Source organism: Gekko japonicus, unplaced genomic scaffold (assembly GCF_001447785.1).
Source record: "Gekko japonicus isolate JY-2015 unplaced genomic scaffold, Gekko_japonicus_V1.1 scaffold114, whole genome shotgun sequence".
NCBI classification, from domain to species: Eukaryota; Metazoa; Chordata; class Lepidosauria; order Squamata; family Gekkonidae; genus Gekko; species Gekko japonicus.
The window spans coordinates 1,257,391-1,272,385 of record NW_015173125.1 but is presented as its reverse complement, the minus strand read 5'-3'; the positions used below and the strand labels follow the sequence as shown (position 1 = coordinate 1,272,385).

Genomic DNA, 14,995 nt, shown 5'->3' with positions numbered 1-14,995 from the left:
ACAGACAGCCCTTGAGCATTTAGAAAGGATGGCTGTGATCACTAAAAGTCAGCATGGGTTTCTCAAGAACAAGACATGTCAGACTAATCTTATCTGTTTTTTTGAGAAAGTTACTACTTTGCTGGATCAGGGGAATGCTGTAGACATAGTTTATTTTGATTTCAGGAAGGCTTTTGATAAGGTTCCACATAATATTCTTGTTGTCCAATTGGAAAAATGTGGTTTGGATCCTATGACTGTTAGGTGAATCTGTAACTGGTTGACAGATCGCGCCCAAAGAGTGCTTGTGAATGGTTCCTCATCCTCTTGAAGAACAGTGAAAAGTGGAGTGCCTCAAGGATCTGTCCTGGAACCTGTTCTGTTCACCATCTTTGTCAATGATTTGGATGAAGGGATAGAGGGAATGCTTATTAAATTTGCAGATGATACTAAATTGGGAGGGGTAGCAAATATTGTAGGATACAGGATGATCTTGACAGGCTGGAGAACTGGGCTAAAAGAAATTTAATGAATTTCAATGGGGATAAATGTAAAGTTCTGCATTTAGGTAGGAAAAATTAAAAGCATAATTATAGATTGGGGGAGACTTGTCTTGGCAGTAGTATGTGCAAAAAGGATCTAGGGGTCTTAGTAGACCATACACTGAACATGAGTCAGCGGTGTGATGCACTAGCTAAAAAGGCAAATGCGATTTTGCGCTGTATCAACAGAAGTATAGTGTCCAGATCACGCGAAGGGATGGTAACACTTTACTCTGCTCTGGTTAGACCTCACCTAGAGTATTGTGTTCAGTTTTGGGCACCACAATTTAAGAAAGATATAGACAAGATGGAATATGTCCACAGGAGGGCAACAAAGATGGTGAGACCAAGTCCTATGAGGAAAGGTTGAAAGAGCTGGGTACGTTTAGCCTGTAGAGTGGACAACTGAGAGGTGATACGATAATCATCCAAGTACTTGAAGGGCTGTCATATAGAGGATGTCATGGAGTTGTTTTCTGTTGCCCCATAAGGTCGGACCAGAACTAACAGGTTGAAATTAAATCAGAAGAGTTTTTGGCTAAACATTTCCTGACAGAGCGGTTTTAGCCCACAAGAACCTTCTTCAGAGGTCAAATAGTACAGAATACAACATACAACAAAGACCCTGTTACACTTGTAAGGCAGTAAACAATTGCTATAGGATCAAAAATGGAATGTTCCAGTCTTGAATTGAATGATACACAAAAAAATATGTGTGTGGCCAGAAATGTATCTCTGGACTTGTGTCAGAAGCAATTACATATATTGGAGATAGAAATATTGCCAATATGTACCTTCCATTTTAGGTCCTAAGAGTACAACTGCCTTATCAGGGCCAATGTAACATCAATATGATGCAGCTTAAGTTTGTTCTTCTGTGGTTCTCTGGTTTGACATTGGTTCTGTTGGGCTTGCCACATTGGCTTGTGGTTCTGCTGAGACTCCCAGGTTCTGCACTGGTTCTTTGGGTTTGTTGGTTCTGTCTGCTTTCAGAGCTTTTTGGCCAGCGGCAGCTTTGCTTGCTCTTGAGTATTTGGTTACTGTTTTCCTGGGAGAAAGCGTGGCTCCCCCCCCCCATAGGAAACAGAGGAGGATGGCTGGGGCACCTTGTTCAGAGGCCCATAGACTTGGACCTCTTGATCCAATTCACTTGAAATCTGGGGGTTATTTAAAGGACAGGCACTAGCACTAGCAGCTCTGATGCAGTTTTGGTGCCATTAGCTTAAAAAAAAACTCTCCAGAAAGATTCCCCATAGGGAATAATGGTGCTGAATAATATTGGAATCCTAGAAGGGGGGGGGGGACTGGATCCAAATACCAAACTGATACTGGGAACCTGAGTAACTGAGAATACCAATTTTTTCAGCTCACTGATATCTGGATCTGAAAAATACAGATTCTTTTCAAGGTACACACCCCTAATTGATACACTTTTAGATAAAAGCCACAATTCATTACTTAAAGATACATACCTGCCACTTGATATAACTGTCTGGACCTTGCACACACCTGAAAACTAAACAGATAAACCCATTTCTCTGATCCCTTTATTTGCTAATGTTTGTAATTTTCAAGTTCCTGGCAAGAGAATTATGTACCCCTTCATTGTCCATATGATATTTTCATATCTGTCGTTTAATTTTATAACGTCATATTAATAGATAACTATTTAGTATATGACATCATTTCACATGAATATGTGATACTAGAATTAGAAGTGGCTATGCCCATTTGGTGGCGGTGGTGGTGGAAAGCGCCATCAAGTTGCAGCTGATTTATGGTGACCCCATAGGGTTTTCAAGGGAAGAGATGTTCACAGGTGGTTTGCCATTGCCTGCCTCTGGACTTCATTAGTGGTATCCCAAGCTGACCCTTCTTACCTTCCAAGATCTGCCAAGATCAGGATATTCTGGGCTATCCAGGTCAGGGCCAGTAAAAAAGGTAAAGGTAAAGGTTCCCTTGCTTGAAAGCCAGTCGAATCCGACTCTAGGGTTGCGGTGCTCATCTCCGTTTCCAAGCCGAAGAGCCAGCACTGTCCGAAGACATTTCCGTACAGTGTTTAAAGTTGGAGTGTCAGTCACCTTAGCACTGAGTTGCTCTGATAATTATAAAACTTCTGGGAGTGCTTTCTCCTTAGTATGATGAGGGGATATGACTGACCATTTTGGGATAATTATGAAGACTAAGTGCTGTTGTTTTTTTAAAAGAAACCTTTAGATGCTATCAAAACAATTATCGAGCGATATGATATGATTTTTTTAAAAGAGTGAATTTCAGCTCTAGGTCAGTGCCAAAGCAAAGGGAAAGGGGTTTGCTCTCTATAGTCACTTTATGCCTCCATGCTGCTAATGGCTCCAACAGGGTGCTTGAGGTTACATGTGGATAAATAGCTAACTTCTACCTCTCTGGCTCCCAACCATAAGAAAACCATGACTGTATTATGACTGTGATGCCTGAGTGTGTCCTTGGTGACAAATATAAAATGGACAACTAGTTTAATTACACAGTAATAACTGATACTTTCTTTACAGTTGCTGGATTACAGACAGTATTGTATTTTATGCAACCTGTGTTGGCTACTTCGGAATCATGTTTCTCATGAACATTGCCATGTTTGTTGTGGTAATGATGCAAATCTGTGGAAGAAATGGAAAACGGAGCAACCGGACTATGCGGGAAGAGATCCTGAGGAATCTTCGTAGTGTCGTTAGCTTGACCTTCCTGCTAGGCATGACATGGGGATTTGCCTTTTTTGCCTGGGGGCCCTTATACCTCCCTTTCATGTACCTCTTTTGTATTTTCAACTCATTGCAAGGTAAGCTGAGTTCCTGATAAATTAACAAAGCAAATAATGTAAAAGTTGCTAAAATGAAATTATTTGTGGCACATTAGAACCTTACAAATTCTTTGTGACATAGACTCTCATGGACTAGAGCCATTTTTTCAGTGTGTGAAGTGTTATTCCCAGTTGTATTAGAGGAAAAAATGTACATAGTGAGTTCAAAAATGTATAGAATATTAAATATCTAACATTGCTAGGCAAAGTTTAAACATTTATTAGATAAGAACTGTTACCATTATTGATGGCAGGCATTGCTTGTGTTGTCACTGATAACTGCTGTTATGAGCGGTTCTCATCTTGCATACATTTGAGTTTTGCCTAGAAATATAACAGACCAACAGTGTATCTTCTGATCTACAGACCAACAATTCTGATCTACCTTTCTGAGACTCAAGGTGGATTACACTTTTTTTTTTAAAGGTGAAATAAAAACAGTTTGATACATGGCAATGCTGTAAACTGGATTACAGATATTAGAAAAAAAATATGGTGGTGACAGGATAATATAAAGAAAAATGCAATAGAAAGTGCCTAAATTTCCCCCCAGACATTAAAACTACAATGCTATTCCATTTATAAAAATGCCATCTTGAACAATTCTGTTTGCATTTTGTGGTTTTTGAACTCCCCTTAATAAGAAAACTTATGCTGCAAGACAGTGGGAGGTGCAAAGGTTATTTAATCATGAACATTCCTTACGTCTGCTTTAGTTGTTAATATTCTCAGAATGCTCAAAAACTTCAGATGTAAAGTTCTTTATGATTACAAATATTACTGCTTGCATAAGGTATGCATTACAATTTGTAATTACATGAACCTGAAGAGATACATATTATACTTAAAACGTTTTATTATGTTGCAGGAAAGCTCTTTTTGACACCTGTTCCCTTTGGGTAAAGGCTTAAGAAAAAGATCCAATGACACTAGTCCAGAACTGGTTTTGCTATTATAAACGTTGGCAGGTCTAGAAAATATCAATGACTATAGAAGGCTTTTCCTTTTTTCAGTGATCATTCCTTCATAAGTGATATGGATTTTTTTCCCTTCTACTGTCATTCATCTTGTTGTTTTTCAGAAAACTATAAATTATCAAGCTTTTGAAGATCAGAAATTATTAAATTATATCTGATGATAGTTTAATTGCCAAACAGATTTTTGCACACATCATGCCACTGAAAAAAATTATTCCTTTCAAAATATCAAACAGAAGTACATTAAGATTTGGGTATTTATTGTTTTTCATAGAGGAGCACTTAGTTTGGTATGCAGTAAAGAAAATATTCTACTATAAGAAATGCAGGGTAAGTCTGCAGCAGTTTATTTATAGAGGGTGTCCCAGAAAATATGAGAGGTCACCTCTGCAGTCTGCATCTCATTCTCTTACGTGACTCAGGTTGTGCATTTTCTATTTCCAGATTTATTAGGGCCATACCAGTGAGATGTTGAGAGATCTATTAGTGGATCTCTTGTACTTTATTAAACAGCAAATACCAGCCACAGGAGAACATCATTGTTCAAATCTAGGCTCAGTGGGAAGGTAGTTTAACACTTCCTTACCGTGTCATTTCCCCAATTTCAATGGTCCTTCCTGAAGTATTTGTTTACCCTGAAGGAGTGATATGAAAGTTGATGGGGATCAGAAACATAACACGGGGGAAGAATTAAGAACTCCTTCCATTGTCCTGTGCCATGGCTTCAGTCTGAATCTCACATTCATGGATTCTATTTCCAGTTTTTACTAATATCATACCTGGTTTGGCCTAAGGGACCAACTATATGACACTGCAGCCCTATTTAATGGCTGTGAAGTGTACCCCACAAAAGAAATACTAATCTTCCTGAGACATCTCATGTATTTTCATAATTTGACTTTCACCATCTGCCATTTCAACTATTGTCCTAGCCTCTTCCCCACTACCTGAATTGTCCTTCACTGCATATTTCCCCATTCACTTATTTATTCACCAAACACTCAATTCACTATACATTCCATCTATTGCCGTGAGAACATGTTATATCTCAAATAGAGATTCAAGCAGTCAGATGGAGATTTTCATGCTAAAAAGATCAGTCAGCAAAACATATTGCATCCAAATAAGCCAAAGTGAAATATTTTTCATTCAAGCTATGAGTCTTGATTTTAATGGAGTTATTTGTGGAGTGTTTATGGGGAAGTGTGATGGAATCTGGGTTCTGATCCAATGACCAATAGAATTATTAGAGAATGTTCACTGGAAATCCAGTGACAGCTCCAAGACAAATTCAGTCTTTATGGCTTCTCCAGTGCTGCTTAGGGGAAAAAAAAGTTTTCAGTTCAGCATATTATTCTAGCTGTGGTTTTATTTATTAATTTAACTACCTAGTTACTCAGTGTGGTACAAAAAATGCTTATTACATATTCTTTGTATTTCTGAGTGGGAAAAAGAATGTTGACAATAATATATTTAAGAAGTTTATGGCATGATATACTCAAAAGTCATCAGCATACCTGGTAGCTAACTCCTAAGCAATTGCACTGGCACATCATAAATTTCTGTGTAATAAGTATAATACTGTATTTTTTGACATTCAGGTGGATTCTGTCTTGCACAAGTAGAAGTAGTTTGTGAATCATATCCCAGGTTTCCTACATGTAGTGGAAGCTTGTGGGGTGGGGCACAAATAATTTTATTTATTCTATTACATTTATAGCCTGCTCTCCCTGAGCTTGGCTCAGAGTGGGTAACAACAGTTATAAATATACAAGCTAAATATACAATTTTATCCTTCTAAAACATAACTTATACATAATCAATAATAAATACAATAAAATAAATCAAACTGTTTTTTAAAAATTCACAATGGTATAAAAACTCATCTAGGGGGCAGTCTACAGACATCTAAGAAGGGGAATGGGGGTGAAGCAGGGGGAGAGGGGAGGAAGGGGGAGGCCAGAAATTGATTATAGCCTACCAGCTAGAGGCCCAGCACTGTCCTCAGTCATAGGACTCAGCTCTCACCACTGTGTGTCACTAAAGGGAATCTGACATCCCTATTGACGGGCATTTTAATTTTTTAAGAATCACTGTAACATTTCCTACTTTCTAGACCTCCAGTACCAAATCCCATTTTAGTTACAAGTTACATATACTGGTGAGAAGATTAACAAATTCACATTTTAATGCCTTAATAATCCCCACTAACCAAGGGGGGTTCGGCTGGAGAAGGGGGCAGTGTCCTTACATTTGAGTATATATCACCTGGACCCGGACTCTTATTAGTCTCATTAGTTTTTAATTGAACCTCTACTCTTAGAATTTCTCCAGTTCTCAAGTGTACTCCTCCAGTGAGGAGGGGGGAACTGGGCAAAATTAGCCTCCACCTCACCCTTGTGTTAATAGAGCAAACTCAGTGCCAAGGTTGGATCTTCTAGTGAAAGAGTAAGGGGAACAGCTTTGCCCAGTTCCTCATCTTCACCAAGACTCCTCCCATCTGCATCTGGCATTTTTGTCCAATCTGCATTAGTTTTTCCCACCATTGTGCAAATATCTCACATCGTCTCACAAATTGCTGTCTATAATTCATGCCACGTCCACTCTCCTATTGTTTCATCTCAGCATCGGCTGTCTGCATCATTTTATTGCCATTTAGTGGTGACTCCTATGTCACTATGGCATCTCACCACCTTATCTGAATGTGGTTTTAAGGTGGTACAACTGCTCCTTTCCACCGCCGAGCCGCTGTGGGCAAAAAGCAGACAACTGGAGCTGGACTCACCCCCCCATCTTTTCTAAGGAGATACGCAAATTGTCACAAAGGAAACAAGTTAGCTGAAAATCCAGTCATATGCATTTAAAAGCAGCCAGGGAACATTTTTCTGTGATCATGGGGGGGGGGGGGTTGGAAGCACGCCCACCCCTGAACCATTTGTTATTTCCTGGGACAGTCTCCAGAACGCCCTGCCTGGCAACTGCTTGGTATTTTATGCTTTTTACCCAGCTCGTTCTGTCTTTCCTGCCCCCGCTCTGCCTCCCCCTCTGCCAGGTCACCTCCTTTTACTTTCTGTGGGGGGGGTCACAGGTGCCATTTCCTCCCCACAGCGCAGCACAGTGTCCTGCCGGTGCCCCTGGGAGGCCGCTCCTCCCCCCTTTCTCGCGCACTATCCCTAAACAGCTTGCGTCCTGAAGCAGACAGCTTTCTACTGAGCCAAATGGGAAGCCAGCACCACAGAAGCACAGAACAGCTTTACATAGCAAATGCAGATTGGGCCTTTTCTCCTGGCTGTTAGCAGAGGCTTTCATGATGCACAGGGGACTGGAGGGAGAGGGTGAAGCTGAGAAGCTCCACTTGCACATGACAAGATCCAGCCTGCTGATGTACTTGTTAATGTGTACCAAGTGTGAGCTCAGCAGACTTCCCATAGCCCTTTCTTCACTGTAACTAATTCTTGGCAAAAACAGGTAAGACACCTGCTGCAGATTAGCTTATTTCTTATGAGTAATTTAATTTTTGTGGTTTGTATAACACATGGTAAAAGCTAGTGTTTGGGTTATTTCATCACTATAATTCCTTTAATGAAGTTAGGAGCTTGGGATATTACATTTACTGTTTATTGTCGTCATTCTTGGGTGAGCCAAATGGGTAGTTTTATGCCAAGCCTGGAGCATTTATGGATATGAATATGTAACATTTAAAGTATTCAAAGAGCGAGACCACACATGTCAGACACACAGATTTTATACCTGCACATTTTTATGCTTGCTGAGAACTGGTCCTTCCTTTGGAGAGCTTCAGCAGATCTCCACATTTGGAGGTTTGGGTGAGAGACTGCTTGGGTTGGGCTGATGAGACATTCAAGGTAGTTTGTAGCCAAGGAGCTGCTACCTCCTTCTCTGCTTTGGGAGTCTTGGAATTTCTCTTCCTCCAAGATAGAGAGCTTAGAGGATTCCAGCTCCTGGCATCTTCTGAAATTATTTTCTCCTGAACTGTACTGATTCAGATTCAGGAATATGTTGATTTCACCACAACTGGTAGCATATGGAAAAGTAATCATAAAACATAAAATCACCCAGAGATTCCAACATCTCATAATGCAACAGGTTTAAAGTCCTCACCCTCTTGTGGAAAACAACGATAGAGGGAGAGGGTCCTTCCACATTGCTCTTCTAAACCAGTTGTTACGGCACGTGATGTGAGTGGGAAGTGCATGGGGAGGGATCGACTACTATGGATGTCAAAATTAAGTGAGCCAGCAAGGTGTATCATTGTGGAGAAATTCTCAGTGGAGTGGTGGTCATAACAAGTAAAGATTCATTCCAGCACCAGGGAATCTCTTTAGCGATGGAAGGATCTGTAAACTGTAAACTGCAGAAGAGTTGGTTTTTATGCCTTGCTTTTCTCTACCTTAAGGAGTCTCAAAGCAGCTTACAATCACCTTCCCTTCCTCTCCCTACAACAGGCGCCTTGTGAGGTAGGTGGGGCCGAGAGAATTCTGAGAGAACTGTGACTGGCCCAAGGAGCAGTAGGGAATCAAACTTGGGTCTCCAAATTAGAGTCTGCTGCTCTTAACCACTGCACCACTCTGGCTCTTTACTTCCTCATTGAGGCCAGTAGCTATACAGAAGAATGCAAGGCTACACTTTAGCAGTATATGTTAATTACAAAAGTAAAGCACCAAGAAGTAGTTTATAAAAACATAATTTTGTGGTGATTGGGGGGAATTGCTTCTATAAAGTTATTTCCTTATCTTACATTTGTTGGATTTTTAATTGTTTTTCTTTTTCTTTTTCATGTTACCTCCAGGTTTATTTATATTTCTATTTCACTGTGCAATGAAAGAAAATGTACAGAAACAGTGGAGGCGACATCTCTGCTGTGGTAGATTCAGACTGGCAGACAACTCAGGTAAAAATGTGACCAGAAACAGTAATGAAGTTAAATTATTAAATTATTGCAAAGATTTTTTAATATTGTTTGTCAACATCTTTGCGTAATATTGGAAAGTGAAAGCTTGATGAAACCAACGCTTTGCTTATGTTATTTTATATTGGTTCTCATTGCTTTATGGTTCGTATTTTAATTAACTATTATTATTAGCCGCTAGGGATGTTAACTGATATAACAGGGGCCGTGGCTCAGAGGTTGTCACTCCCTGCCAGCATCCCCTGGAGAATGGAGAATGATGCTCTCTGCCATCTTGCCTCTCATCTCGGTGGTTACACTTGTGAGACATACTAAACAATCGGATATACGAATAGGTTCACACTCTGCACCCATACTCAAAACAACTACTACTTCGACTATAAATACTAACGTACGGAGGGGAACATAGTGTCATTTGATAACTATAGGTAGTACTGTATTGAGTAATGTTAAACGAATTATATATTATGTGTTTATATACTGTTCTTAATATACCAATAAAAATGGAGATTGGATTTATACCCCGCCTTTCACTTGGAGTCTCAGAGCGGCTTACAAACTCCTTTCCCTTCCCCTCCCCACAACAGACACCCTGTGAGGCAGGTGGGGCTGAGAGAACTCGGACACAAACTGCTCTTTCGAGAACAGCTGTGCCAGAGCTTGTGACTGACCCAAGGTCACATCAGCAGGTGCGAGTGGAGGAGTGGGGAATCAAACCCGGTTCTCCCAGATTAGAGTCCGCACACTTAACCACAACACCAAGTCCTCCTCCTCCTGACTGGTCAATCCCATTGCACTGCTCATTGCTTGGACCCTCTTTTTATGTCACCCCTCTTCCTGCCAGACCCTTCCTCGTGCCTTCCATTAGCCTCCACTTCTGCCTATCTGTCTGGGACCCTGTTCATTGGTCTGGTCTGGGCTCTACCCTCCTGCTTAATTCCCCTTAGAGTTGGACACACCACTCATATGCCCACTTTGGCTTTCCCCTCCCAGGAAGGCATCCCCACCACTTGTGCCACTGCTGTAACCAGAAGCTTTTGCAGCCCTGCCGGGGAGCTGGCTACCCTCTTCCCCGGCCATGCCTCCCCACCCATGACTGCCGGAGCTGTCCTGTTTTAAAGCTCTGTCCCCACTTCCCAGTCCTGGGGCCTGCTCGGCACTCCCTTTGTCACCAGGGAGTGCGGCCCCACCATGGCCATCGACCTCACCCCCAGGGGCACTGCAGGCCTCTGCACTGTTGCGGCCACCATCCTTCACCCCACTCATGTGGCAGCCATTGCAGCTGCACCCTATTGCTTCTCCACTGCCTCCACTCACCAGCCAGGTGTGTTCCCGTGGCCGAGTCCAGGTATCCCAGGTGTCCTGGTCCTGTGGAGGGCAGGGGCTGGCCTTGGTCCTCTCCACCTCCCCGGGACTGGAGGAGATCATCCCCCAGAGGTGAAGTTGGGGGAAGGGTACCCCTGAACCCAGACAATGGTAAGAGTATCTGTTTGGCATGCAGCAGGTCCCAGGTTCAGTCTCCAGCATCTCTACCTAAAACGATCTAGGTAGTAAGTGATGTGAAAGATCCTGCAGAGCTGCTGCCGGTCTTAGATAATATTGACCTTGATAGAATGATGGTCTGATTCAGTATGGCCCCTTCATGTGTTCACGTGTATAACTTCTATATTAACTGTTCAAAAACCAAAGTACTTTTTTCATTAATATAATCTTTTTAAAACTTTAAAATAACAGTGATGCTGTTTCCTGATAATATTTCTTCCTCATTCTGGCAGCTGGTTGTCTCTTGCATAGTTCACAGAAGTCAGGAGGAGGAGAACAAATAATGTAACTGACATGGAAGTTTTCCTCTTCTGCCATTGACTCTGGCTGGTGCTGGGACAGGTGTGGGCCAGCAGGCAGGGAATTTCCCTTCTTCCCTGTTTACTGTGGTAATGGAGCTGGGGCAGCTGCTGCTGCTGTGGCCTTTCTGGCTGGGTGAGGGACTAGAGAACAGAAACTCTCTCCTCCCTGCCCCTTTCTAACACATCAGACTCTTATTCTGTCACATTCAAGGTGTTGTACTGTGCTGTGTCCTGGGAAAATAAAACCTTAACCAATAAATGAGTGACACATAGTGAAAACGCTTTGGAACATCTCTAGGAGCTCATAAAACTGTGGGATATAAGGCAGCAATCCTTAGAAGAGAGCAGTGTTAAAGGAACTACCACCATATGGTTACCATGAGGTGAAGAAAGTACTACAACTGCTCTGTCCTAGATTCTTTAAAAGGACCACATGACTTAGAATTTGTTGCTTATGGCCTCATTCCATGCAGTGGAACTGGTGGCTGTGAATTTCAGCAGTGGAAAAGCTTGATCACTGTAAGCCTGCCCTCTGTATCCAGAATGAGAAACATCCATGTTTCAATACTGGGGTAAAAGAGATTTTCCTGTGACTTGTTTTTACTGTGGTTGAATGACTTCTTCTGCATGTGTGAATTCTGGCAAAGAAGGAAGTGTGGCTTATGAGTCAGAGATATAAAGGATCTTGGAATTTTTTAAACAGTAGTCCCAATATCCTTCAATATGCCCTTGTGAGAGGGGAACTAAAAACATAATTTGGCTAAAACAGTTCTTAGAATTCTGGTTTAAGTCTATGTGTATTCATCCTAAACTGTGAACTTCACCCCACTTCAACATGAGCTTTTGTATTTGTTTTGTGGCTTGTTTTCCATAGTCCTTTGCTTGTACCCTCCTGCAGTAAAGTTAATTTTGCCTCCAACACAATGTGGTTGTATTGTCTGAAACTGTCCTGATTTTGCTGCTACAAGTAACAGAAAATGAAACATCTAAGACTGGATTTGGGGCATATCCCCAAACATCTGGAAATACCATTTCTCGCTAAAGAAGAGATTGCAAGCTTCTGTTTGTTTATTAAACAAAGGCTGCAAAAAGAGAAAGCATGAAAAAATTGTACATCCTCTTTTCTCCAAGTGTGTTTGAAGTCTGAACCCACACAGAGAATATTATTTTAAACTGATATGCAGCCATAAAGTTTCTGTTTACATTTATTTTCAGACTGGAGCAAAACAGCAACTAACATCATTAAGAAGAGCTCAGACAATCTGGGGAAATCCTTGTCTTCCAGTTCCATTGGTTCTAATTCAACTTATCTGACTTCTAAATCTAAATCCACATCAAATACCTATCTTAAAAGAAACAGCCATTCTGGTGAGTGATTACATTTATGTAATGTAAAATCACTATATTTATACTATTTGATTTCAACCTGCGATAATTTATTTTACATTATAAATGCACCTGGTTTGAATGCAAGGGAACTACAAGCAAATAGGCAGATACAAAATGAAGAGGAAGTTTTTTCAAAATATTGGTTTGTGAAGAATGTATTGTTCGAATGTTCAGCTTTTATACAGTATATTCCATATATAATATTACCTATAATAGCCATAACAGTGTAGTTTTTTATTTATAGGTATTTAGCAGTTTCAGTATATGTAGCTGAAAATAATGCTGTCTCTTACATGTTTGTGGAGAACCAAATCTGAATGTACATCCCCAGTTGAGAATGTTGGTTTAGGGCAGTTTTCTTTGACTGTTTTAACATTTGTTAAATACAAATTAGAATAGTAAATAGATTAATAAATCAGTCCTGTATTCATAAATACCTATGTATTTAATTCCCAAATGCCTCCTATGTGTGGGTACTTACTTCCGCAGATAGCGGGCACATGGAAGTTCAACAGAAACTCCTGCACACTTGGGGCACTTCCCAGGTGTGCAGAAAAATCTGACATGTTTTAAAAAATATACACAGATACTTAAATCCCCGAAAAAGCATGCACAGAGAATGGAGTTACCGAGACTGTCCAGCCTTGGATATAATACCAGAGTCCAGCCTCCAAAGTAGCCATTTTCTCCAGCGGCACAGTTCTCTATCGTCTGGGGTTCAGTTGTAGTTCTGGGAGATGTCCAGGTCCCACATGGAGGTTGACAGCTTTAGGCCTGGAAGAAACTTCTGAATGACTTGATACCACTCGACTTGCATGACTAAACTACTCCTGGCTGCTTGCTACTGTTCAACAGCAGCCGCTCTATGAAAGCCAGTGTGGTGTAGCAGTTAGAGCTACAGAGTAGGATCTGGGAGACCGAGGTTCAAGCCTCTGTCTTGCTGCGGAAGCTCACTGGATGATTTTGGACTGGTCACATACTTTCAGCCTAATCTACCAGACAGGGTTGTTGTGCAGATAAAAAGGAGGAGAGGAGAATAATGTATGCTGCTTTAATCCCCACTGTGGAGAAAGGTGGGTTATAAATGAAGTAAATAACTTATCAATCAATCAATCAATCAGTTTATTACGGTCAAAGACCCATCAGACAGCATACAGAATCAAAAACAGTCTCCAGATTATCGTAAGACATTACAAAGAGGGGGAAAAAACAAATAAACAACCAAAACAAACATCTCAAGGAGTATTAAGGAGATGCTTACACTTTGTAATTGCAATAAAAAGAAATTTAGCAACATTCCTTGAAATAGCCGTGGATTTGTCCTCCAGTAGGTGTTTCAGCAAAAGTTCCTCAGTGTCAGCAAGCTGCCATTCTGTGTTCTGTGACCTCTGTGTACATATTCCTTCCCTGTTACACCCGGCTTGGTTTCTATCATCCTGCTCCTGCGCTGGAATGCAAAAGATAACTGCTGGAGGTTGTGTGGGGGAGAAGATGCTGTAATGCTTGCCTATTGATTTTCCCATGAATACTGCACCTGTGTTTTGTCTGATGTTCTGCCTGGTTCCCATGTACTGGGCGCGCAACCGTTTCATTAGCCCGCCAGCGGGAAAGCTGTTCATTGGATCTGTATCTGTTTGAAGTTCCTTTATTATGCTTGACCTAACTGTGTATCCCCAGTTCTAACAAAGAACGTGTTTGAGTATGTCTTCAACGCTTTGAAATAAATTTTGCTTTTCTTGAAAACGTGGATTTATTCTCGATGCTTGGGGATCCAACATATTGTTAGAACTCCCTTTCTCCTATCGTTCCGAATCTGGCAAGATCATGAGCGGAATTGAGGGAAATCTACCTAACACGGAGGGGGACTCGGGATCGGTCCCACAAACCTCCGCGTCTTTGGTGTTCACGACTGCAGCCTCGATGGAGGGTGCCGTGGGGGGAACGATTCCCCGCCTGCCTGCACATCTGTCTTGGCCGCCTCCGACCCCTTCGCAATGGGGTCCGCGGAAGACTCACCAGCAGGATGATTGGACTATGTACAACACCCAAGGCACCCGTGAGGTGTACTCCCGTCGGGGGAGCGGATTACGTGAGAGTCTGTTTGACAAGGGATTGTTCCCGGAACCTGGGTCTACCTCGGAGAAGGGGAGCCCCAAGCAGGACCTCGAGGAGTGGATGTTCGAGCCGTCGGGACCGCGTGGTCACGCAGAAGATGAGGAGGGCACCGGAGCCTTCCAAACGGAAGAGGACTATGACCCACCCCCGGACTACCGCCCTCGGGACCCCATCCCGGAGGAAACTACCGGGGAACGTCTAGCAGAACTGGAAGACTCGGTGAGAGACTTAATGCGGGCATTCCAGGATGTGATGGAAGGTCTGCCGGGAATGATGGACGTTAGAATGGCTAATTTCCTTGACGCACACGCCGCGCAGCAACAAGTTGCTCCTGCACCGGGATTGCCCACGCCGCCGATGCCTGCTCAACCGCTGATGGGACC

At 42.0% G+C, this 14,995-nt stretch overlaps 1 protein-coding gene across 1 annotated transcript in view; it reads left to right on the top strand.

The window, feature by feature from the left end:
* Positions 1-14,995, top strand: part of ADGRG6 (adhesion G protein-coupled receptor G6) — a 132,687-nt gene that overhangs the window by 105,035 nt on the left and 12,657 nt on the right. The window contains exons 20-22 of the mRNA XM_015421988.1: positions 3,053-3,336; positions 9,145-9,246; positions 12,324-12,476. Of these exons, the coding sequence (XP_015277474.1) occupies positions 3,053-3,336; positions 9,145-9,246; positions 12,324-12,476 (539 nt within the window). The remainder of the gene's footprint in view (positions 1-3,052; positions 3,337-9,144; positions 9,247-12,323; positions 12,477-14,995) is intronic.